At 29.8% G+C, this 27401-nt stretch overlaps 2 protein-coding genes and 1 non-coding gene across 3 annotated transcripts; 2 read left to right on the top strand and 1 right to left on the bottom strand.

Moving 5' to 3' along the window:
• Window positions 1-3288: 3288 nt before the first annotated feature.
• Window positions 3289-6622, top strand: LOC130798266 (homeobox-leucine zipper protein HAT5-like). Its single transcript, XM_057661190.1, has 3 exons — window positions 3289-3827; window positions 4847-5241; window positions 5819-6622. Exons 1-3 carry the CDS (start codon window positions 3701-3703, stop codon window positions 6248-6250), a joined length of 954 nt encoding a protein of 317 aa, XP_057517173.1. The 5' UTR covers window positions 3289-3700; the 3' UTR covers window positions 6251-6622.
• Window positions 6623-15838: 9216 nt separating this feature from the next.
• TRNAH-GUG (transfer RNA histidin (anticodon GUG)) lies at window positions 15839-15910 on the top strand. The gene has a single exon. It is a non-coding gene; the product is annotated as a tRNA-His (tRNA).
• Window positions 15911-18155: 2245 nt separating this feature from the next.
• LOC130798334 (uncharacterized) lies at window positions 18156-25021 on the bottom strand. The gene is made up of 5 exons (XM_057661272.1): window positions 24486-25021; window positions 23242-23375; window positions 20588-20735; window positions 19405-19511; window positions 18156-18485 (listed from the first exon to the last, which is right to left on the bottom strand). The coding sequence occupies exons 1-5, from the start codon at window positions 24760-24762 to the stop codon at window positions 18444-18446; spliced, it is 708 nt and encodes a 235-aa protein (XP_057517255.1). The 5' UTR covers window positions 24763-25021; the 3' UTR covers window positions 18156-18443.
• Window positions 25022-27401: the final 2380 nt, after the last annotated feature.

The raw sequence follows: 27401 nt of genomic DNA, 5'->3' as shown, positions 1-27401 counted from the left end.
GCCTCTGTTCTGGTCGAGCGGTTCTTCTAACGATTCATAAGTTGGTGTCATTCGTCCCTTTAACTTCTTGGAGCTGTTTCAAAATAGTTAATACTCAGAATTAAGGTTGTATTCTCATTGAATGTACTTAGTACTGTAAATAGAGAGTTCTCATGCTCATCCAAGATACATCAAACACATCAAACACATAGCCTTTTGTTTTTATCTCTTACTCAATTATAATACTTTATTTGTAAGAGTGTTTTACTCCATTAAAATAATATAAATAAGAAACTATACACCACGGAGGACGTAGCCATCATTGGGTGAACCTCCTTAAATTATTGCGTCATTTTGCAAATTTTATTTTATCAAATGTTTGTTAGTTCATTCAAATTGATATCGTTCATCAAAGTTCTTAACATCGTACCGATGGTAACAAATTATCTTACACCTATTTAACTAGACTGTCGAGTTGCTATTTATATTTAGTAGCTCATATGATTCAAGGCTTAGTGGAAGAAGTGCGAGAATTCATGTGAGGATGGATCAGCGGTAAAGATGAAGACAAATATGTGGAGTTTAGCCAAAGAAAAAAGAAATGTAAGAAATCAAAATTCACAATTTTTTGCTAGTACACAATTAATATCCAATACGAAAATGAAACACCAAAACCCAAACAATATGCCATAAAACCGTTTTAAGTTGTTGTGTAAGTATTACTTTACACTAAACCTTGAAAAACAGTTACCAACTAACCCTATTCTAGTTTAGACTAAAATATTCATAGCCTGAAATTATACAAGAATCAGTTAATCTCAAAATAAGTCGATTAAAATTATTCTAAAACTAATTGAATTGAAATAATAATTTAATGACACTACAACATAATTTGCTTTTTGTGGGATATATTTATCTACATTTATAATTCAAATTTCTAATAGTATATGTAGAGGATTTAGTGACATTTATTAGACTCTTTAGCAGCATGATAAAAAATCGCACAAAAATTTTTTGCGACATAGGATCTAATGACATTTCTCAAAAATGCCACTATAGACTATAGTAACAATTATATATGCCGCTAAAGAGCAAATAAATAAAAATCAATAGTTTTACACTAAAAATATAATTCATTGATATTTTTTTGTTGTGCGACAGCGGAAGCAAGTTCGATGAACAATAATGAAACAATAAGAAATTCAATGCAAACAATAAGAAAATGACACAAGAGATTTAACGTGGTTCACTATCAATGTGATAGCTATGTCCACCGGCACCGAGATCAAATATTTTCACTATGATCGCAAAGAATTTACAAGATGAATCTCAATCACACTCACAAATTAATGTCTCTCTCGTGATCTCTCTCAATTTTTGTGAATCATCATGTATTAATCCTAAAATGGGAGTTTATATACTAATGCCCAATAAAATGAAGTTATTATATAATAAACACAAAGTAACAGTCCCAAAAGACACCTCCCGTGAAAACGCCATTTCGCAAGCCGTATACAACTACGCGAGCCGGGAACTGAAGACAGAGCGCACTCCGTGCCCCGCGGACTGAGGCAACAGCTTCTCCGCGCCCCGCGGACCTCTTCTTTGATCCATACTCATCTTCTTCAATTGGTGCTGCTAGTTTGAGTCACCATTAACAACATTTTTATTGCCACTAAATCCAATATCGTAAAAAGTTCTTAATGTGAAATTTCACACATATTTCTATTTAATTTTAATTTAAAAATAATTAAAACTCCAAAATAACAAAATGAGATGGTGATAGCAAATTTGTCACCTCAACTTTATGGAAAGTTTTAGAGGGTCCCAAATATAGCCCTAAACTAAACTTACTTATTAAGAATACAAATGAAAAGAAAAGAAAAGTAGAATCTAATGAGTCATGGCACAAATTTCATCTTCCCGACTATTCTCTCACAATTATCTTTATCTCTCTCCCCCATTCATCCCACCTCCCAAGTAGTGGCACATCAAAATAGAGAAAACTTTTGAGGCTTTATTTATTTTTTAAAATTTTCAAAACTGAAATCTTAAAAATAAGTCCTTCCAATAAAATTAAGAAAATAAATTTATTATATTTGATTTTATAAATTAGTTCTTTATCTTCAGAAATTGCAACGTAAACTAGATCAAAAATAGTGCAATTTGGCTTGCGATTCAGATCAAAGTTTGTTCAACCCTGTTATATTATACCTACTTATCTAAATTTTTCATACTCATCACCTACCCATTTATGACAGGTGCAGTTTTCACACACATACATGACCATCTAAGTTATAAGTTTGTATTCAAATTCATCTTACCATACAAATGAGTGTTAACCATGTTATACCTATTTTATACTCGCCTCATATTCACTCAACATATGCGTTATATACACTTGTACCGTCTTCATTCCTAATTAACTTATCTATATTTCTAGTTTTATTTAGAATAAAATAAAAATTTATAGTTAATAATTTACTACATCATTATTTGTAACATAATATTTAAATTTTATCTATATACTTTTATAATAAAAAACATAAAGTTCTTTAAATATGTTATGTTAAAAAATCTATTATCTTTAAATTTTTGTCAATTGAATTGATAATTGATAATGTATAAGATAATTATAAATTAGTCTTTTATAGAATTGTCGTTCAGAAGCGAGTTGGTACAAGGTCAGACCTAGACGATTGGATTAGGATACTTAGACCCCATACCCATAACATAACCACTATTTATGACAAATACGGTTTTTGATACTCATATTGCATACAAAATTGAATACCAAATTCATACACATAACCATGTATGTTCGCTTAAGTGTAACGAATTATAGTTTATAATGTGAACAAAAATTCTTATGATAGACAGTCTGTTTGAGAGACCATCTCTAATTGGGCCGGCCTATTATATTTTTTAAAATATTATAAGTAGATATTAAGAATAATGTAAGTAGACATAAAAGATATTGAAAGTAAGCATTAAGGATACGGTAAATAAGCATTAAATATAATATAAGTAGATATTAAGAATATAGTAAATATGTATTAATTTTTAATAAATTGAGCTTAAGATACTTCTTTCAAAGAGACAATTTTTTAAGAGATTAACTGTAATACGAAACCTATATAATTTTACCGGTCTATCATCTTCATCACTAATATGAGGTCTCACCTCCCTCCAATGCAATCAAAGGGTACAATGGGAATTACAGGGAGACCATGTCCACTCATTTACAAAAATGATTGGACCCCACCATCTTTTTAACATACTATTATAATCCCCCCTTCCAATCAAAACCCAAAAGAAGTTCTCTTCTTTCTTGCCCATCCCAACAATTCTTTCCTTTGTTTTTTCTCCTCTCATTTTTTCTCTATTCTCTTCCTCTCAAATCTTCATTCCTTCTTCCCACAACAAAAATCAAATTCAAACCAATCCCCAATTTCATTTTCAAATTCCTCAATATTTCCCTCTTTTTTCTCTTCTTCTGAGTGATGGGGGTGAAAGTTAGGGTTTCACACACTTCCCACATCACTGAACTCATCATCACCAGTTTCTTCCGCCATAAGCTTTAGAATTCTCCGATCTCCATAATCAAGTACTTTCTTCTTCTTCTTCTTAGAAAACCCTTCTGTTTGATTGTCAATTATGGCTTCTTAATAGTTGCAACTTATTAGCTAAATTTTACTTGTAAGTGGAGAAGGTAAAGGTTATGGCGGGAAGGGTCTTTAATGGTTCTTCCAGTAACGTTGGAACTTCTTTGCTCTTCAATCAGAGCCTCCCTCGTTCTTCTAACTCTTCGGAACCCTTCTTCCTTTCTGGGTCTTCTTCTTTTCTGGGTATCCCTTCTCTGTTCTCTGCCCTTCTGTAAAATTTTTGATATTTTGCTTATAGATCTGTGTTTGTTTGGCTGTTTCTGAGATGGGTTTTTAAATCTTTGCAGTATTGTACTTAAATATGTTTGTCTCAATCATGATCTAAATGATTAATGATTAATCTTTGTTTATTCAGAAAGATGAAATGATGTTCTGCCTTTTTGTTTCTGTTTCTGAATTGTTTTCTGAATTATTCTGATTTTTCATTATTATATACTCCATTGCAGATTTGCTTGATTTAGGTCATAAAAGTTCTTCCAAAGTCAACTTCTTGCTATGATATTGATACCAGTATTTTTAGAACTTTATTTACTTGTATATTACTAGCTTTTCAGTTGGTTTCTTGACTATCCTAATTCTAACTAATTAACTCAAACAAAAGCTAGAACAAGTATTCGAAGACGGATATATGTTATATACTCTTATCATCATATACTTTCTCCCATTTTTTAATTTGCACCCCGACAATTTTTATTCGGTCCAATGCGTTTGTTGAATTGTTTTTATCTAGAATTATAATATGTAATATTATAAAACAAGATCTCACGTGACTATTTTTTTATAATAGCCGCAATATGTAAAATACCATAAAATGATGAACAGTGCTAAATTGGATTTGGGTGCAAGTAATAAAAATAGGAACAAGTACTATATCGATTGTAGTTTCTTGAGAATAAAATTTATTTATTTGGGTACTTGGACTTTTGGGTCTTTTGAGATTGATATGGTATTATCATTATGGATCAATCATTAATTGCCTTTGGTTGAATGTTTCCTATTGGCCTTAATTTTGTGTACATCAATGATTTGAGATGGGTTATATGTGGAAAGGTAGTTGTGTTCCCTCTTTACCACAATACAACAAATTAAGTACAAATTAAAATCACCAAAATTGGCAAATTTACTTTTGGTTTGATTGATCAAAAGTGGATCTATTGGCTTTCTAAATTGGAAAGTGGTCTAATATGTTGAATTTCTTGTAGGCTCAAGCTCAATGATGAGTTTTGAAGATGTATGTGGAGGAAAAAGAACAGAGAGGCCATTCTTTTGCACATATGATCAAGAGGATATTGGAGATGAGGATTTTGATGATTACTTTCATCAACCGGAGAAGAAACGACGATTATCGGTTGAGCAAGTTCAGTTCTTAGAGAAGAGTTTCGAGGTCGAAAACAAGCTCGAGCCTGAGAGGAAAATCCAGCTTGCTAAGGAGCTTGGATTACAGCCTCGGCAGGTTGCTATTTGGTTCCAAAACCGAAGAGCAAGGTGGAAAACCAAGCAATTGGAAAAGGATTTTGACATTCTTCAATCTAGTTTTAACAGCCTTAAGGCTGATTACGACAATCTTCTTCAGGAGAAGGATAAATTACAAGTTGAGGTATAATCTACTTAATCATATATATGATTAAATTATGTGCACTTCTTATAAACGTGAAGTTGCAATGAAATTTCCTATTGAAAGTCAATTAAAAACAAGCACTTTCTTTTCGGTAACTAGGGTAATGTTACGTATGTCCCACCCTCCCCGCTTACGTGGGAGCCATTAATGGTAGTAGGGTAATGAAATATTTTTGCTTATTAAAATACGTGTATATTTGCGACCAAGGGACAATCGAAACTTCTTTGTTTCACTTATTAGGATAATGTTAAGTACAGAGTGAAGTTATTTAATGACATGGGGTAATGAAATGCTGTCATTAAATCATGTGCACATTTTATTAACTTGATGTTGCACTTAATCTATTCTGTAAAAGGTCTATCGAAAACAACCTATTAGTTGGCTTGGTAAGGATGCATACATCTAATGTCTAAACCCCGCCTAAGTTGGAGTCATTTAATGGAATTGGAGCGTAACATGTTCTATTTGATAGAGTATATAGCTCCAAATATTAAACTGATAGTTGAAGTCCGAAATATGTTATATATTGACCAAATCTTTACGGGTATATTTACAGGTGGTACACCTCACAGAAAAGCTACTTTTGAAGGAGAAAAACACAGAACCATCAAACACATCCACAGAAACCAAAACAGTTCAAGAAGAACCCATCATTGAATCTGCTTCCGAGAGTGAAGATCACCAAATTTCACTCTTCAAATACAAGCAGGAAGATTTGAGCTCAGCTAAGAGCGACGTAATCGATTCAGACAGCCCTCATTATGTGGATGCTACCCACCATTCTGCCTTCCTGGACCCAACTGATTCTTCCTACGCTTTCGAAGCAGATCATTCTGATATCTCACAAGATGATGAAGACTATTTAAGCAAGAGTCTTCTGCCTTCTTCCCACTTCGATCCACCTGCCAACTCTTGCGCTTATGGACTCTCTGGTGAAGATCATGCTTCTGTTTACTGGCCTTACTGGGATATCAATCTCAAAATGTAATAAAATCTATACATAAGATAAGATCACTATATAATATATCATAAGTCGTGCTAAGTTTAGAGCTTTTTACTTAAGAAATCCAATTAGTTTGCACCCTATTAGATTCATGGTGGTGGGCCATGATTGTCATTGAGAAAAATGCTCCTTTTTTCTGTTGTTTTCTTTTTCTTTTTCTTTTTAAGTTCATTCATTGAACTTTACCTGAAACTTAAGTATGTGATTAAATAAGATTTGCCCTTTTTCAGTTCGAAGATTATTTTTATAAGATTGCTTACATGTAGAATTCCCAGACCTCTTTTGTGTTGGATATTGGATTGTTGACTATGACTATGATTTTTAAAATCAAAAGCTTACAACATTTCATTATCCTAATTTCATTAAATGATTACTTCGCTTAAGCGGGGTTTAAAGAAGGATCAGCTAGATTTATATCAGCTGACCTTTGTTAATGATAACCAAGAAGTTATTTCAATGTCTGTAAGTGACTTTTTTAAAATGTTATTTTAAGAGGATGAATATACCTAACCTGATTTTATTAGTGATAAATAATAATAAAGAGATAAGAAAGCTTTATGAATAAGAAAAGTTTGCAGATCAAAATATATTGTCTGATCTATAGCTTTAATGAGGTGAACAAACTTCTCTCCAGGATAATAATAATTTAGGAATAAGATAATTGAGGTTGATGCAAACATTAGCTGGATCATACAAATACTTAATGGTTAGAGTATGTAATTATCTGTAATTAGATTTATTTAAGAAATGATCCTTTTGCTATCCTGTTCCCTACCATGAGGAATTTGGAATCAGAACTTACACTGTGAAATTGCAACATTCTAAGATGTGTGCTCCATAACCAGTAGACATCAAATTAATGTGTAATAGGAGTAATATTTCTAGTTTCTACTGAGATGTGCAGTTAATTAGGCGCCAAAATGTTCTAATATTGTCAAGGAAAATGGAATTGTTTGAAATGGTCACAGGAGATATTAAGTCACTTGTCTAACAAGAGAATGGTCTAACTAATTGTGGGTTTCGGGTCACTATGACTTAGATTATGCGGAATACCAGCATGATTAGAAATGGTTTGGGTAGTAAAAAAATCATATGCAAGTCGGATTCGGTCAATCATATATGCATGTTTTGATTGATATTGGATGTGGGTCATTCTCAAGTCGGGGTGCAGGTTGGTGATGGATCTAAATAATCGATTATATATTAGGCCATGTTAAAATTAGGTCGGATTACATCAATTGCATGTCACCGCAACTTGGGTAAACTTACGAGTCAAAGGGCAGGTTAATATTATATCCACTAGTTACCTTGTGGCCTTTAGGGAACTCACCTCTAAAGTTAAGCAATCTAAAGTGGGAACAATTTAGCGATGATCGACTTTCTGAGAAGTATATTTCTTTTGTTTTTAATTATGCAATAGATTGGACAGATTAGAGACGAGCAATGGTCATCACTATGAGCGATGAACTGGCGATCACCTTTTGATTATTTTCATTCAAAAGTAGGTTAGAGAATCGCAATAAACAAGTGAAATAAGACTAATTAATTTTATATATTATGAGAATCAAACTACAATCACAACTCAGAAAGGTGAAAGCCAAGATCAGAGCAAGACTTTAGAGATATAATAAGAGGGAAAATCATTGTTTAATATTATACAAAAACATCATTTTGCTGTTAGATTTTCGCTAATTTATATACATATAATAATTTTACCTGTAATTTTGGTTTGAAATAAAATAATATTATTATGATAAAAGTAAAACATATAAAATAAAATTATTACGAAAATTATGACAACAAAAGGCAGAAAATGATTCCCTTCCATTATACTATGTAACTATATAGAGTTATCGAAGATTTCTGTTAAAATAATGATACTCCATAGAAAGCCTCCACTATGACATAAGGTTAGAAAGATTAGGCTAATAATTAAGTAATACTAAGTTGTACATATAATTTAATTAGTTAGTAAATCCTCATTTAAATAAAATAATATCATGACATATACATATAATTCTAGCCACAAGCATCCTAAACGTACCTACTTAATTAAGTCATCCCTAGATGTACTTAAACAAGTGTTTAATAAGATATGAAAATATCGTTATAACATAATTATATAATTAACTGGTATAGAAACTCATTCAACACACAAATTTTTAAATTTATTAAACAATTATTAATTTAATTAAAAACTTTGTAATTGTATATAGAATATTTAATGTATGGAAATTCACATGGTAAATAATATTAAAAACTATTGTATATAGAATATTACTCACAACTTATGATTAATTTTTTTTTTCACTAAGAGTTTGCTAATTGAATAACTTTATATCATGTAATCAAATTAAATCCTATAAAATCATAATATTTTTGGTGAAATTTTAATGAGTTGTCATTTTTTCATTTTACAATCGTTTTAATATTATTTTTGATAAATTAATCCAATTTTTAAGCTATAATTAATGCAATTATTTTTTGTTTACTTAAACATGATAAATTCAGTGAAACTTCACTTCTGATAGAGAGATTGTTAATGATACAGTATAGATCAAGTAACCTGCTTACATCTTTTTGCCAAGTCATACTATAATTCCAATTAAAATAATATAGTTCTTTATTTAAGGTTTTACAGTGTAAGAAGTACAAGGATTTTTATTTAAAAAAATACAAAAATAATAATATATTCCATTATAAAGGACTCTAAAAATAAGAAGTCCGTAAATATTAAATATACATAATATACTCAAGTATATAATCATTATTGGCATATACAGTGACCCAACTGTGCAAGGCTTTGATATAAACAACTAAGACCTCAAATATTAAGAGTGCACCGGATTTTATTGAAAATACTTGTGAATAAAAGATAAATTGTTGAGAGAGATGACATTTTAAGGGGATCATTTTGTTTGGACTGATCCAATATAAACACTAAATTATGTAAAAAAAAAAAACTAAAAGAATCTAAGTTTGAGGCGCATAGTCATTTAATTTTTTTCATTTTCAGTTTTTTCTTCTCCCCGCTCCTCTTTTAGTTTATCAATCATTGTATGTACATCTCCCCTCTCCTCTATAACCTAAATCCTTATCCTTTACTCATTTATTAATTTGTCATTAGAAATATCAAAATCGAAATTAAACACTTATTTGACATATCTTAATTACCTACTAAACATATTATAATAGACCTTTATTTGACATACTATAAACCCTACTTGACATACCCTAAATCTCTACGTAATGTATCCTAAACATCTACTTAACATATCATAACAATTAATTAGGGAAATTAAAAAAAATTATACAAGCGATTTTATTTGTAATGATTTCGGATTTGATTTTGAAATGTAAAATTATCTAATTCAAACATAAAATATTTCATTTCTATTGTGAATGATTATTTAATCAAGGATGAAAATCAAAAAAATTGTTTGAGAGCAGTTTTAGAGAGTAATTTTGCTTGAGCAAGAAAAAACTATTTTTATAAACATGCGCATATTATGAAAGAAAATTTATTGATAAAATTTTTTCTTTTTAATATAAAAATAGAAAATGAGTCAGACTTTTTATAAGAGATTTGTGTGTCACAAGAATAGTTGTGAAAGGAAAGGATGTAAGATTGACAATGAAGAGGCAGGCTTAAATATTTTAATGCGACCCATCCTTTGGAGAAATCAGAAGGTAGGTGGAACACGCAACAGCAAGGCAATAATAAGCCATAGATGCGACGAACAAATACAATACTTGTACATGATAATGTAGCTAACTCATTACTCAATTTTATGTCCCTTTCATAATAGTAAGCCCTACATATATATTGATGTTACTTCTTCTTGTTGACATCCACCATATATATTTATCATACTTCTTTTTCTATGGAAAATGATAATATTGCTTTATATATCATGTAACTCCAATCATGTTATTGTTATACTATCATTCAATATTTGCCTAAATCATTTCTTTTGTAACATTTGAGTTAAAAAAAAAAAAATCAATTCAAAATTAGAATTATTGCTAAATAAGAGTGAAGAAGAATTAGTTATTTAAAGCTATGGTAATATAAATCTTTGTTGCATTAGCTAAATTCAATATAATGATGAAGGGTGCAAACATAGATAATACTCCTTCCCACTATTTCTTAAAACAAAAAATGCATGCTGGCTAGTGGGTTTTATGCAGATGATACGAGAGAAAAACAATACTTCATCGGAATATAATAAGAATTATAGCAATCTCATTATGCTATTTAAAATAACATAAAAATTATGATTGTGCATTCATCTTAAAGTTCAATTTAAATAATATATTAACCTTTTTATATATATAAATTAATTTTGATTAGTCTAATTATAAGAAGTTGCTTATCAAGTTCAAATATAAATTATAAAATAAGATTTTTGACCTATAAATTTGAAATTATGATTTATATTTTACATAGTTTGTTTTTTTGTCATAAAGTCATGGAGGAAAAAGATTCACAATTCATATTATATATTAATTGGAAAAGAAGTTGACAATTATTTGTATGAAATTTTTGAATCAAATGATTTTTAATATACTATTTCATCCCCTTTTTAGTTGCATCATTTCTCTTATAGATATATATATTAGAGTTTTATAGAAGATATATATTACTATTTATTTTTGTGAGAGGTAACTAATTAAAAAAAGCATCAAGTGTATAAGTTGTTATATATTTTCTCCCTTTTCTAATGTTCTTCTCGATTAGAATATCTCACTTTATTAAAGGAGAAAGAAGTTTGGCTACGATGTTTGAGAGATATATAAAATTAAGAAATAATATATTCAATTGAGATTTCGTTAGATTCGTCTTAATATCTACTTTTATTCTCATACATTTTTTATAGTTTGTTATGATGCATATTAAATATTAAAGTTTAAAAATTATTTTGAGAACTGCTTTACAGAAAAAACAAAAAAGAACAAAGGAGTATAAATTATAATGGATAAAATAGGTATTGTACTTGTAAAATTTATTGTTATAATTTTAAAGGGTAAATAGAAAAAATAAAAAAGTTCATAATTTTCATTCTAACACTCCTAAACATGCTTGTATTGCCTCTGTTCCAAGTTCCAATTAACAATATGGTACACCAATCCACATGCTCTATCAACATGAAGCAAGTGAAAATTAAAGAAGTACGAAAAAACATTATAAATGCTATATATAATCTAATATCATAATTAATACGGATTAGATTTCATTATCTAATTAAATGGTATTCAATTGTAGACTACGTGTCAATGTGAATGTTACTTCTTCTATAAAAAATTTATTTAATTTTTGAAGAATAATATTTAAATTTGGACATATATGCTAGATATATTTGAAAAATAAAGAGAAAAGTTTTTTGGTGAATAAATCAGCTTGGATCATTTAGAAAATTTATCGAGAGCATAATAATAGTTTCAAGTTTTATTTATTTGAAAAGAATATTATTATTTCTTGGTTTATACGATAATATATGAAATGTGACTTAACATTTCTTGTATAACTGTTTTTATTCCTACTATCACGTAGCCTCCATTAAGATTCCAATCACTCTTGCTTTAGCTTTTAGGTGTGACCTTTGACTAGACCAACTTTCTTAATTATTCTCAAGCAAATAATTAAAATCGTTGGTGCAAATGGTTTCTTGGTTTAAGCAATTTCATTACTATTAAACCAATGTAACTACATGTTATTCTTAATACTAGGAACTATACATCTCAGAGTATATAACATATCCTGGGGCTTCAATCATCAGCTTAAGTTTTTGGTTGAGTTGGTTTCTTGACATGGTATCAGAAGCCAATGTGACAAAAGGTCACGGGTTCGAATCTCAACCACCCTTCATTCAAAGTGGCATATTGAGCACCATGTATGAGGAGAACATGTGTTGCATCCACACTTCTAGCCCAAAGGGCTCTCGTGTGAGGGGGCGTGTTAGAGTATATAACATATCCTGGGGCTTCAACCATCAGCTTAAGCTTTTGGTTGAGTTGGTTCCTTGACAATACATGACTCACTAATTAACTTTTTGAACTAAATATCTTTTTTAACATCAGCTTCTATTGTATAGTTTGCGATAGTTTTATGTGTATACATATGCGGCATATATATACTTAAAATATGTACAACATCCTGATGAATACAAATGATACCATACATAATATATAAAAGAGAAAATTCTAAAAAACTACCTTTTCTATACATGATTTTGCAAAAAACTACCTTTTCTAATTTTTTTTGCAAAAAACTACCTTATGTAATGTTTTTGTTTGCAAAAGACTACCTCTTAACGGATAGGTTAGTTTGACCGTTCAAATAAACGGCTCACGTGTGACGCACGTGACCATGAATATGCAAATCTTCTTCATTCCTGCTTTTCAATTCAGAAGAACAGCAGGGGATAACCCCTAAGCAGCAAATCCAACCCCACAAACTGATGGGCAATTGTTCGATTGATAGTTGCTTAACCTCCTGTGATAGAATTCAGCAATTAGAGCCAGATATGCAAAATAGTGAGTTAGGGCTAAGACCTTATAATGATTCCGGGTTCTTGAAAGGAAATGATAATAATGAAAATCTAAAAGACCACGCTAACATGCTTTTCCCTACAACAACACAGCAAGACACAGACAAAATGATGTTCTGAGTGGAAGGAGCCTGCAATGATTTGTCTATGAGTGTTGGGATTGGAGGAGATACACGGGATGAGCTTGAGAAAAACACATTTCAGCACAATAATTTGAACTACAAACTCAGTTCATTTAGTGGAGATCTTGACTTGAATGCACAAGATGAAACTGATGCCCCTAAAAGCATCAGGCACTTGGACCTCAATGGCTTAAGCTGGACATAAGTTCTACCTTATCATCAAGAACGAGTGGTTCAGAATAACCAACCATTAATCACTTCAATGGGAGTATGGGGCTCTCGAGAACAAAGCCAGCAATCATTTAAATGGCTATCTGAAAAACAAAAGATCCCAAAAATTTTCATAGAAGCATTTCATCAAACACGTGGTGTGCGACTTAACATATTGCACAAAATCAACACAACAGAGCTATTCCCTTCATCATATAATCATTGCTCTTCATCATTCCGCAATGTTTTTAAAGTAACAGACATAAAAATGTAAAACTGGGAAGAAGAGCAGTACTGAATTGAAAAGCAGGAATGAAGATGTTCATATATTCATGGTCACGTGCGTCACACGTGAGAGTCAACCGTTTATTTGAACGGTCAAACTAACCTATCCGTTAAGAGGTAGTCTTTTGCAAACAAAAACATTACATAAGGTAGTTTTTTGCAAAAAAAATTAGAAAAGGTAGTTTTTTGCAAAATCATGTATAGAAAAGGTAGTTTTTTAGAATTTTCTCTATATAAAAGAAACAGCGGTTGAAAATTTTCATTTTAAGCTAAGAAGAAGAATGCTTCTTAGCCTCTAAAAATGTGACTCGGGCACCCCAACTTCTTACTTAATAAATTTCCTAAAATTCAAAGCATACTATTATAAAAATTTATAATTACTAGTAGTGGAAAAGAATAGTTTTTAATAAGATGAATCTCATTAAGCAATTTATAGGTTGAATTGATTTTTGACTTTTGTTTACACCCTCCGTTTCTTTTTGTTCTTCTCATTTACTTTTTGCACAGTTTTCAATGCAAATTTTAAACTTTAATATCTCTAAATATATAATAAAAAATTATAAAAAATACATAATAAAAAAGTATACATTAAGACGAATCTAATGAGATTTCATGTGGATATATTTTATCTTCTAAATATGTGTTAAAAACATTAATTAAATTTTTCTCTCCTTAGGATAGAATATTCCAAATGAGAAGAACATTAGAAAACGGAAGGAGTATTAATTAGTTAAATAGTCAGAAACTTATTTGGTTAATAAAGAGTAATTGTATACTCAATTAAAATATCTTTTGAACCAAACTAAAATGGTTTTTGTTAATTATTTTTTCATAAACTTTTTAAATTGTTATCTATTTTCTCAAATAAATAAATGAATCTAACAACTTTAAAAAGTAATTTATACAACCAGCTTAATACAACTAAAAAAATAATATCAACTTTTTAAACAAGTGAATTGTGCCAAACCCATCAAGAGATTTTTAGTTCTCGAGCGATATGTGAGGTGTTAGTATCATGGCATGGTTCTACTTCCAATGTTCAATTATATTTGCTACTTTTACTTTTTCTCGTAATATAATACATTATTTTAAATATTCAATATCATAATCAAAAATTTTAAAAAATTAACTTTTAACAATATAAAATTAGAGTGCAAGAGTAAAAAACAAATTCAAATGATGGTCGAAATGTACCAATTATTCTAGAATGGAGGAGTAAAAGCTCAGATATGACATGCCAAGTGTCCAATTATATATGTTGTATTTCACTGCCATTGGATGTCTGCCACGTGACAAAAAAGTCGTCGACCAAGCTTACCTGTCATTGGTTACATTTCACATCATGGGGCCCATTTGTTACGTGTCACTTGATGCGCTTGACCATTACTTTCAGGGCCTTATGTTATGTCTTCTCTATGCAAAACTCAAATCCGACCAACTTTTTTGTTAGTCAAAATGCACTTTTATCAAAAGTTAAATAACAAACATAAAATCATGTTGATAACTTATTATAATAATATATTGTTATACATAAATTTTAAAATATTAATTTTAAGTTCTTATCACAAAAATGATGAATCATGATTTCAATCAAAATTAGTATTTAGAAATGTTCATGTCAATTCTATCTAAATTATAAAACATTCATTCTAAGGCTTAAAATGCTCATTTTATAAATGTTTAATTTTATTTTTCAACTAATTTCGACCATTAAAATGTTTATACCAAAGCTTAAAAACTCTACTCTAAGGCTTACAAACTCTACTTTAAGTCACTGAGGAATAAGAATTAAAATGACTACTTCACAATGTCTAGCTACTTTAAATGTTTAAATTTATTAATTTTAGGACTTAAAATATTCATATTAAAGTCTTAAATGCTCATTTAAAAATTTAAAATGACAACTCTAAAAAAATATATTTTTTCTTAAACAAAATCATATTTTATATTTATAAAAAAATATATTTGTGATCAGACCGCACTACACTATCATTGGACAGGAGAATGGCCGCTAATGTACAGCTAGTCTTGGACTAGACGGCCTCATAATGAGACTGTCAATTTGGGCCAGCCCAATTCACGCGTGTAACAACCTGGGCATTTTTTTCATTTTTTGATATTTTTCAATTTTGATCTTAAAGTTATAAATTTTTGACCTTAAATGGTATCAAATTTCAAAATTAATACCTTTAAGGTCAAAATTGAAAAATGCCAAGAAAATTAAAATGTTGTTACACGCATAAATTGGGCCAACCCAAATTGACGGTCTCGTAAACCTTAGGTTTTCTAACTGGACGGACCCATATACAAAATTGTTGATTCTCATCTAGGGCCCATTGACTTAAAAGGCCCATAAAATTAGCGTATTATTTATATAACTTTTAACTTACAAAATACAAAGCAAAGTGGCTGTAGTTTAGTGGTTAGAATTCCACGTTGTGGCCGTGGAGACCTGGGCTCGAATCCCAGCAGCCACATCGGTTTTTTTGATCTTTTATTAGTTTGTTGAAATCGATAAAGGTATCAGTCCACTAGATTTGGTCATGAAGAATTTGATAAAAAGTTATATAACTGTATTTTTTAAAAGAAATGGTGGATAATTAGTGGTAACTGTTTATTTATTAAATCCAGTAAATCAGAAAATGTTTTTCCCATTTGGTTAAAGGAGCATTATATTCTGGTTCTCTGAATTGGAAGAATATGAAATTTGATGGTTGACGAATGTATGCGTAATGCGTTTTACACCGATGCTTTTGTATGAATTGTAGCTTTTGACGCATATCGAATTTCCTTTTAACAGAATGTTGTTCCTTTTTCAACCAGATTCAGCAGAGAAGACTATCATTCATGTTTATATAACACAAGAGGAATATATTCATAATACTCCATGTCATTGGCTACTCTTTTAACATTTAATATATATATATATATATATATATATATATATATATATATATATATATATATATATATATATATATATATATATATATATATATATATATATATATGTCCCACATTGATGATTTATAAGATTTTCATGATGATAAAACTTTAATCATAAAATTTATCTAAATAGCATTCGATATTTACCTATCCAGTTCGTCTTGTATGAGACCGTCTCACCATGTGACGGGCCCATATAATTAGCCCATTCTTTAATTAATTACTTTAACATCGTAAGTGATCGTTTTAAGGTAATAACTAATCACTCTAAGATTATGAAAATGCATATTTTATAATTATAATGGATCACTTTAATGTTATAAGTAGTGATCATTTTAAGACAAAAAATATACTTTGGGGTAGCCCAATAAAAATGGGCTCACCAAATTAGTATGACCATTAATTTGTCATTGTAAGTCTGCATTTTAACCCTTGGATACCTCCCTAATAATTACCCAATTCAGATACTCTTGATGTATCCCCTTGAAACACTAATCTGTTACATTCCTTAAAACCTTAACTAAACCCTAAAAATTACTAATCACTATAAGTACACTTCTTGCCCAAATCGCATTAATCACTTTCTCTATTTAAACATTAGAGGGGTGTTCCGGAAAATCGTCTCTCGATAGTGTTATGTGAAAGGTTGCAGGACTAAGTAAAGCTCCTCCGCAGCTGAACAATCCATATATATCTCGGACAAGCAACAACATCAAGTACCCTTATACTCAAGGTTATTATGATTGAGATTCTACCTATAATCGTTGAAGGGACCTATAATTGTTGAAGGGGTAAGATCGAAATCGGTAAAATCGGATCGTAGGATCGTATGATCCTACAAATATGCATTAATGTGCTTTGGATTACTGATTATCAATTATATTTATTCTTTTTTTAAGTTTGAAGGTGTAAATTGGAACTTATTTGACTCATTTATTAAGTTTTGAAAACAAAAATACTTTTAATAATCATTTCTAAATGGCAAATTAAGAATAACATGAATTTTATAAAGGTATTGATATAATTATTTTAAATATATATTGATACATAATAAAAATATATTACGATTGAAACTACCAATCTAGGATCGGATCATTGGATTGTAGGATCATAAAATCGTGTTTTGATCCTACCACCTAAATTTTTGAGCTTAGTAGGATCGCACGATTCTACCATATTAAGATCCTACCTACGATCCGGATCAGTTGCCTATTTTTGGATCGTAAGATCGTAGAATCGTAGATCGAAATCGAGATTCTGATAACTATGCTTGTACTTCAACTACTTATACTGATTGATAATCATATTCTTTACCTAATTAAAAGTTTTAACATGACAACAGGTTACGAGTTCGAATATCAATTACCTCTTATTTAAAGTGAAATATTTAATGCCAGGTATGAAGAGAGCCTGTTTTGTATCCATATTTCTAGACCAAAGAGCTCTTGAGTCAGGAGTCGTGTTATAGTATATAATATATCATGCAGCCTCAACCAACACCTTAAGCTTTTTGATGAGCTAGTTCTTTGACAAAAGATTTTTAGTCGTAATAAGTATGGATGCAGTTCAAGCCTTTTTTTATTCCCAGAATATGTTATATACTCTAATACGCTCCCTCATACAAGAGCTGTTGAGAGGTTAATGAGATTCAAATCTGTGACCACTTATAATGTTGGCTTCTAATACCATAAAAAACTAATTCAAACAAAAACTTAAGCTAATTGATGACAAATAATAGAAAATAAAGGTAGGTGGTGACTTGATGTGATCGTCCAATGATTATAAATAAGCTTATGTGTATGCTTTATTATAATAAATTTAATATTGCATGATTAATAATCATAATTTTTGTACAAAGAATATGAACAATGCTAAATATACGGATTTACATGAATTGCTTAATCAATAATGGGTTTTCGATACATTTTGTACGGAATGAAGCTCCAATTTGCATATTTACCCTTGTTTAACTGATGTAGTAGTCTTGGTTGGGCAGTTTTTTCTGCCCCAAAAATCTTTTTGTAGGGAATGTACTGAATTCAGACAACAATTTGCTTTCACATTTCAAAATTTGAAATTTTCCTTCAAATAGTATACGATCTCTTGCTGAAATCATCAAAATTAAAAGAAAATAATCGAGTTAATATTTTCCAAATTTTAAAAATATACTTTGATAAAATAAAATTTAGTTTAACTATAAGTACAAATAAGATCTTTATCGATGAAACTCTTCAGTTTACGTGAAATGTGTATCAAATTCTTAACATTCGAACATAGACTAGAAACACAACACTTCATTTAGTTTAAAATGTTAGAACTTTTTCATTAAAATAAGTTTGATTCACTTATATTAGAAAATTTAATTTCATTTCATAACTGAAGTATATAATTGAGTTTAATTCAAAAGTTAATTTCAATACGATTTGATTGCAACATTGTTCAATTCGATTTAATTTTACACTAATAATAAGGATAGCAATTAATTTAAAGAGATCGCATGCTCTCAATATTCAATGTTCTTGTAATGCTAGCCAAAGAAATCCAATTATTTACTCCAAAATTAATTTTATACTTCTACTAATATTGTCATTTACAAAAACTAAGAAATTAAGTATTCTTGCAATAATATAAACCAATATTTCAAACTACAATTTTTTATCCCTTGAGAGAAAATAATATTTAGCTTAAAAAGCTCTTATAAATATAATTCATTTAAGTTTTTTCAATTGAAAATTACATCTTAAGACCCATTAATTTATGCCTCTTCCTTGTATTTGAATTTGCATGTTAATATGATATTGCTTGAATTTTGAAATGGTAAAATTATAAGTGGAATAAAAATACACAATAAATTATAATTCTGTTTATTTATAATTTTTCACAATTTTAGGACCTTATAGGCTTAGACAAATGATTAGTAATTTACATTGTTATATTAAAAGTCCTAATTAATTTAAAGGGTGTTTTAGTCAAGCATCTTTTGCATGTCTAGATGAGATAAACAACTTAAAAAAGAAAGACTTACAAGGACAGAGAGGAGAAGGCATCCAGCTGCACCGGGAAATAAGGCATACCAATAATTTAGACCATGAAGTTTTGCTCCATCAATAAACAGCAGTGGCAAACTTGCAGCTACACATCAACCATTTATTCCACTCAAATCAATTAATATCATCGAATACACGCATTTTAAAACCTCAACCATTAAGTTTAAAGACTTTGTTAAACTAGTTTTATGACATGGTATTTACAATAACTAACATAGTCATTGGAGGTCAACCATTAGTTCAATGATATAAACTAAATGTTTCTATTTGAGTTATCCATTTGGATTATCAGATCGATTTTGAATCAAGTGTTTCAGATTGGTTCAAATTCGGATCATCAATTCCATGATAGTATAACCTAATTTAACCACCATTCAATAAGTGCAACAATTTCGCCAACAACTCAACCCCTATCCATCACCACCACAACTATCACCACCTTGATCACTAGCAACTACAACACGGCGGCCATTCTCACTAACAAGGCTGGTTTTTAGCTTATCCAAGGTAGCCGACTGCTTAGGACCCTTAAAAATAAAGGGTCTTAAATGTTAAATGGTGCTATTCTAATCCGAATTTGAGCAACACTTTTTATGTGGTTTTTTTGTTAGCTTTTTTATATTTGAAGAAATATAATGTTACAAAATATTTTGTCTTGAATTATTTTTCTCGAAGTAGAAAATTTTTATCTTTTAATATAATGAAGGACCTCATTTTAAAAGACATCACAATAATAAATAGGACCTTCAAAATCTTAACTCTACCCTGCTCACTAACAACCACCAATATTATGTTCTTAATTTTTTGTTAAATCGTGACAATTCGTCACATGATCACCCCATGGGCCTACAAACTCACGGGTAATGAATGTTGACTTGCATACACACTTGATGAGGTTCACTCTTTCTCAAAATCACATGGTATTAAGAGGATTATTCACCAACCATTATGTGAAGTCTATAACCCAATATTCTAGCGATATAGGATCTTCCTCACATATGAAGTATATCCAATCGTTCATATTTAATTTTGTTTTGTTTCTACTTATAAGGATGCTTGTGAATATAAAAAAAACAATAAGGAAAAGGTGATGAGAGAGTTGGATTAAATCAGGCATTTAACCATTTTCATGTAAACTTAAAAAGGGGATTATTTTTATACCAGGAGGGTGGGTTGATTTGGTGTAGATCATGAAGGCCAGGGAAGCAGATAGAGCAGCACCCCTAGCAAGCCAACCTGGTCCCAATATTGTGTATGCTAACACTCCCAATGCTGCACACCCAATCTGAGCCATGAACATGTTGTATTTCTGCAAAAGTACACTAAATATTACTTCATACCAATTGTGTAGACATGTAAACCCAGGTGCCGAATAGGAGTCGGATCACAATTAAAATAGAATCGGGATAAAATTAAGCACAGATAAAAGGATTATGCTATCTATAATTCTATATGCAACATTTATTTAGATAACTAATTTACCAAACAAGTTTAGAATAGGGAACAAATGATGACATCCAAAAAACATACTATTTAAAAACTAATTATGTTCCAAATAAAGAGCCCCGTGTACAATTAGGGTAAAATTAAGAAAAATAAATAAAAAATAGTAAATATTTATAGTTTATAGGAAATTGGGAAAAATGTGTAAATCAAATAAAAAAATTAACACTAATTCTTAAATGAGACGGTCTCACGGTGAGATCAACTCTATTGTACTGGCCCAATATATACTTTTTGTCTTAAACTGATCACTTATAACGTTAAAATGATCACTTATAATCTTAAAATATTCACTTTTTATAGTTTTAGAGTGATTATTTATAACCTTTAACGATCACTTACGATTTTAATGTAATCAATTAAAAAAATAGGTTAATTATATAGACACGTCTTATGGTGAGATGATCTCATATAAGACAAATCGAAAAATTAAATAAGTTTAAAGTATTAATAAAATATAAAATAGTGTGAGTCATACTCAAAATAAAAATGAAAAATATTTATTTATTTATGGCGTTAAAAAGGAACTAATTACTTGGGACCGAGCGAGTAACACCCACACTTCACCAATACTCTTGATGACATGCTCCATAAGGCAAAAAAAACATTGGGCAATAAATTTTTGGAAATGTACGCTTGAACACTTTCATGGGATGGCGAACTTAATGTTAAATCAAAAAAATAAACAAATTTAAAAGGGACCAAATTAAAATTTTAAGCATTATATTTTTATTTTCGATTTAGACAAACCGCCACTTATAAGCTTAGAAATAAATAACAATACTTAAGAATGGAAAAATTATAAGAAACTATTTATAAAAATAGGACTTTTGTTAAAAATAATAGTCAGATGAATTTTAATTTTCATTTCAATCTTTATCTTCATCTTTATCATCAATCATTCCTACCACATCCTCATCTTCATCTTCTCTTCTCTTCCCTACCTTAACTTTTAGGAAAACCCCATCATTTCCTTCTTCATTTCCAATCTTTTGTCAAGAAATAGGAGTTTTAGTTGTTCATCGGTGGGGTGGGATAAAGAAGCCTCCATTGTTGAGGAGCTAGGAAAGGGGATTTTCAATGGAGGAAGGTAGTTTCAAAAGGTTGAAGATGAAGATTTCAAGTCATGTGAATTGTGATAGACACATAGATGTCATCTGTTAGTCGGTATTCTTTAACAAGTAAATAACTTTTTCGTACGTAATTTATGACAAAAAAAAAAATTAAGTAGGAAAACTCTATTTTTACAATTAGTTTCTAACAATTTACTTATACAATATCTTTACTTAAATACCTTAACTTTTTTAAAAACATTTGATCTATTCATACTATATTCAATTTTTCCAATTTGTTAATGCTTGGCTTAGTAATGAGTATTAGGCTTTATAACTTGATTTGAGGGGAGATATAGAAGATAAATCATCTAAATATAAACTAATGAAAAAGCACACAACACCCCAAGAAAAAGGAATATAAAAAATCTTTAGTGATAATTCTTGGAAAATCTTACAAAGAACAGAGGAAAAAACAAAAAAGTATTGTTTCTAGTTTGTTCACATCATACAGTTGGAAGAATGTGATAATATACAAAATTACCCAGGCCCTTTAGTAAGGTTGCTTGTCTAGACTTTAGTATGATTTGCTTTTCTACAAAAATACTGCAAAAAACACACTTGCTGAAGTGTAATAATTTTATAGGAGTAACATTGATAATATATTAATGGGCTAGGAATAAATAATTTGGATACTAAACGGCCCCAAACATATTAGGTGAACCAATCACATTAATTCACATGTTTTCTTACTATGATGCTTGTTTCAATTTAAGACAATAATTCATTAGTTATTTTTTATTTTTGCATCATATGAATTGAAACAGGGTTGACTGCAAGTCGTGCTTATGCCCAGGGCCTCTTAAAAATTTTAGTTTTCAACTAATTCTAAGGTTTAAACTTTTCTATATGTATACAATAATTTAGGAGCCCATAAATAATTTTTCGTCTTGAAACCCTAAAATTCTTAGGCCGGCCTTGAATTAAATTACGCTTTCTGTTTATTTGAATTTATAACTCACTTTTAATAGCAAACTTAAATGAACAGACTAATATATAATATAAATTCTAAACATATGTCATTGATTTGTCCTAACAATTTGAAAAACTTAAAGGAAATTGAAACTACACATTATGCATTTGATACTTTAAGATAACCATTAATTCAAAATATATGTAAATGTATGAATTATGTATAATTTTCAGTAGACAATGACAATTTGATATACATATACATATATATACATAAATACATCATACCCGAGCAGCCGGAGCTTTAGGAGAGATGAACAAGACAGCACAAACAGCTCCAAGCGGAGCAATGGTCATGGACAATCCTATTGGTGCTAGTAATTGGTCCATCTTTCCTAACAATGCCATTCCCGCAAATGCTCCTATTTTCAATTTGCCATTTGGTTGTTAATCTTTATGTTTTCTTAAGTTAATGTAAATAATAAATTAACAATAATCAATAAGTGTTTGGAAAATAGAAAAGGTGAAATAATAGAATCAATAGAAAATTCTTCTAATTATACAACATTGCGAACTTCTCATATAAATGCCCACTAATAGCTTATTAACTTTGTTAATTGCTTCCTTAATTGCTTCGTCCGTTCTTATTTGCTTTTTGTACAATTTTTAAAATATGTATTTATAGCTTATTGCAACTTAATATGTATAAATGTATTTCATAAAACAAGCAAATTACACTAAACCAAATCGTATTAAAACGACTTAGTTAGAATTTGAAATTTTAAATTAAAATTAATTTGCACCATCTTCACTACTAATGAGGTCTGAGGATATATACCAATACACTAAGTCAACACTTAGTCTTAATATCTAATTTTAGGTATCCCTAAATCTCTTAAGCATAAAACAAAGCCATGTATCTCAATGCCAATTTTCACTTTTTATTTTTATCTTATGAAAAATTACCTAGAATAATTCAATATTTTTTTTATGATTTTTTGGTGGATTACATACTATAATAGGTTATCGGGTTATTAAAGTTTACTCTAGGTAAATACCCATAAAATTGTAATTATTCATAGTTAATCAATGGGTATGATTATTGTAGAAAAATAATAAAGAAATTAAAATATTCTAGATAATTTATCATCTTAACACTAAAACAATACTAAGACCTTATTCTTAAAAAATTAGGGTTGAATATATACATAATATATCATTTTCGATTAGTAGTTCACAATAATCTATTTTTCATTAATTTTGAATTTCTACCAAGAAAAAAAATGAAAACTTTAGATCAAATATCATTAATTACAATTAAGGTCGACTCTAAAATTTGAAAAAACTTAGGCTAAATATTAATTATGGACTTTTAATTACTAAATATACTACTATAGACTCCTAATGGTTAAATATTAAAGTATTATTTTTTTAATTTTTTGATGGGTAAATTGAACCAAAAGTTTTAGACGGTAACATGTCATTATATGTTATATAGTCGAAGAGTATGTGAGGAAGAAAAAGAAACATACCAAGAGAAGGCCATAAAACATCACTTAAAGAAGGGGAAGGAGTAGCCTTATCAGGAGACCAAGTATCCCAAAGTGGTGCTGCAGGCACACTCCCCGATGAAGATGCAGCAGCTGAAACTGTAACCACCTTCCATTTAGCCTTGTTTTTCTTAACCAAAGGATCAAAACCACCAAATTTGTTGCTCTTATTGTTAAGTTTTGCAGGCAATAAGGATGGAGAAAACAGGAGTTTATCAAGGGAAAGATTGTATTGAATGCTGTGGATTTGCATTCCCATTATAATGTTATGTGTTAGATCTCTCTCTCTATCTGTGTTTGGTTGGTTTAATTGATTATTAATGATAATTGATTATGTTTAATTAACAATTTTGTACTTGTTTGTCGTGCCGTAATTCGAGGGAAAAGGGGAGAATAAGAAATGGGCCAATTTAGTGTTGAGAATTATAAAAGGAGAAGAGGGGCATAGGAGAACAAGAAAGGAACTCTTGAGGAGATGAAGGGTCAATATCAGGTCTTCATGTGGCTATACGATGTTCTGTCCAGCTCATGCATTTCTCATTTTTACTCCTTTTATATATATATATATATATATATATATATATATATATATATATATATATATACTCCTGTCTCACTTACTAGTTACTACTCCCTCCGTCTCTATGAGAATGTACCCATTTATTTTGGGTTAAATTTAGTGAAAAGTAAAATTTAATTGGAAAATAAGACAATAAAACAAGTTGATGATAGAAATAAGTGGTTAAGATAGATAGAGAAAATAAGTTTGTGGATGATATTTAAAAAAAGAAAATAAGGTCATTGCCAAAGAAAAAAATTGTGCAAAATGAGTGGAACAAAGTAAAATAGAAAGAAGTGCAAATTGAGAGAAACAAAGAGAGTATTATGTGGGGCAGAGTATACATGGTGAATTGGTGCCTTCTAGGGCTCTAAAAGATAATCTTGATAAATGTTAACTGTGAAAATTGTGCTGTGTTGAGTGATTCAAATTAACTAAATCAAATCATGTCGTGCTTGGTCATTCAAATATATAAATTATGTCTTTCTAGATCACATATGTGTCGTATCTATCGTTTTCATTGTGTCTTGTGTTAAATCGTATCGTGCCAAGTCGTGTCATATTTACTGCTTGTTTGAGTAATCAACTTCCATGTAAATTGATGGTAAAAGTAAAACCATTCAATATCAACTAGTAATTTGCTCATTTTGTACTGAGGGTGATGATTTGTAATTGATTCTAACTCAATTTGATGTTAGACTTGTGATTTCATGTATATATAACCAATTACTTTTAATACATAATATCTATACCGAATTCGAGTACGATGTAACTTGAGAGTAATTTATAATTTTGGTTAACAAAATTAATGTTACGCAAAATCTAAATTTTACCAAGAACTTCTATAGGTCTTCTTAGGTTTGAATTTATCTCAGAGTCAATAAATGTTGGGTCAAACTCATATTTGGATTCAAATAAGATCAATTCCAAGTTTTGTATTGGGCAATTTAATGAAAAAGAGAGTAGTATTACCTATCCCTATGAGAAAGCGCAATTTTAACTTAGAAGGCTCTTACATATTGAAATTAATTGATGCCTTTTCATATATACATAAAGAGTCATTATCATCATCAATCTAATATTCCGCTTGAAGACATAGTTCGGGTGAGAAACAACCCATAACCGTGCCTGCCGGCCACCTTGAAAGAGAGTGCCAAACATAAAGAGTATGAACTTAAAAAATAAAGGAAAATATGTATCAATATCTCACCTAATGCTCATCGTTTGTAAATAATCTCTGCTATTGACTATTCTAAATAATCAAACATTTTTTTTTTGTTGACAACTTCCTTTGTTATATGTTAACTGACTACTGTAGTTGTTGTGGTAAACCAACAAAGAACTATAAGGAGGAAGAACAAATGAGTATAACAGTTAATAGGTACTTACAACAGCCTATTAAATTAACACAAATTCTTGTGAGAAATGGTCTCTTTGAGAGACCATCTTTAATTAAGCCGGCGCATTATATATTTTTTAAAATATTATAAGTAGGCATTAAGAATGATGTAAGTAGACATTTAAAATATTGAAAGTAGGCATTAAGTTACGGTAAGTAAGCATTAAGGATAAATATAAGTTGATATTAAGTAAGTAAACATTAATCTTTAATGGACTGGGCCTAAGTTTCTTAAAGAGACGGTCTCTCAAGAGACTAGTTCTTAAATAAAATGTGGCAAGAGATGTTATCAACCAAAATTGTACAAAGTATACAGAAATAGTCAATAGTGTAGATTTTTTATTCTTGGTAAATGAACAATAGATGAAATTATAAAGACAATTTTTCCAAAAATCAAAGGTATTCATAAATATCATGACTACATATTTCTTACAGTAACTCTCTTGAGAGACCGTCTCTGTGAGAGACGGACTGCCTATCAGCTTTTTAGAATTAATATAAAGCAAAAATAAAAATAAAAAAAACCCGGCAACCTTAGCAGCCAAGCATTCCCCAAGGTAACCTTACATATTCTAAGGCCATGATTGCAAAACTCATTGGAAACTGAGGTAATGTAATCATTGACAAAATTTTTCTAATTTTTCATACATTAAAAGAAAAAAATATCAGATTCAAATGGGTATTCTCCCTCTATTTCGTTTTTCTTCATCTTCAACAACATGGATGAGTTCATACTAGATTTCGAAGATTTCATGACACAAACTCAACGGGATTCGTCTTTTAGAGACAGTATAAGTAAGTTTGGTTCTCTTTTCCTTCACGAATTCAATAAATTAGAATCAAATAAAAAAATGTGATGTTCTCAATTCTGTTTTTGTAGTTCCATTAAATGATGAGCATATTCAGTTCGAGCATGGCATTGGAAGTAAAACTAGTGAAC

Source organism: Amaranthus tricolor, chromosome 13, assembly GCF_026212465.1.
Source record: "Amaranthus tricolor cultivar Red isolate AtriRed21 chromosome 13, ASM2621246v1, whole genome shotgun sequence".
NCBI lineage: Eukaryota > Viridiplantae > Streptophyta > Magnoliopsida > Caryophyllales > Amaranthaceae > Amaranthus > Amaranthus tricolor.
Note: the sequence above shows the minus strand (reverse complement) of the source record. Positions and strands in the feature narration are given on the sequence as shown.

Coding starts and splice junctions, on each gene's coding strand:
- LOC130798266 (XM_057661190.1), top strand. CDS start 3,701: ATGGCGGGAAGGGTCTTTAATGGTTCTTCCAGTAACGTTGGAACTTCT. Junction 3,828..4,846: donor TGGGTCTTCTTCTTTTCTGG/GTATCCCTTCTC, acceptor AATTTCTTGTAG/GCTCAAGCTCAATGATGAGT. Junction 5,242..5,818: donor AGGATAAATTACAAGTTGAG/GTATAATCTACT, acceptor GTATATTTACAG/GTGGTACACCTCACAGAAAA.
- LOC130798334 (XM_057661272.1), bottom strand. CDS start 24,762: ATGGGAATGCAAATCCACAGCATTCAATACAATCTTTCCCTTGATAAA. Junction 19,512..20,587: donor CAAATCAACCCACCCTCCTG/GTATAAAAATAA, acceptor GTTGATGTGTAG/CTGCAAGTTTGCCACTGCTG. Junction 18,486..19,404: donor GCCTTCTCCTCTCTGTCCTT/GTAAGTCTTTCT, acceptor TGATGATTTCAG/CAAGAGATCGTATACTATTT.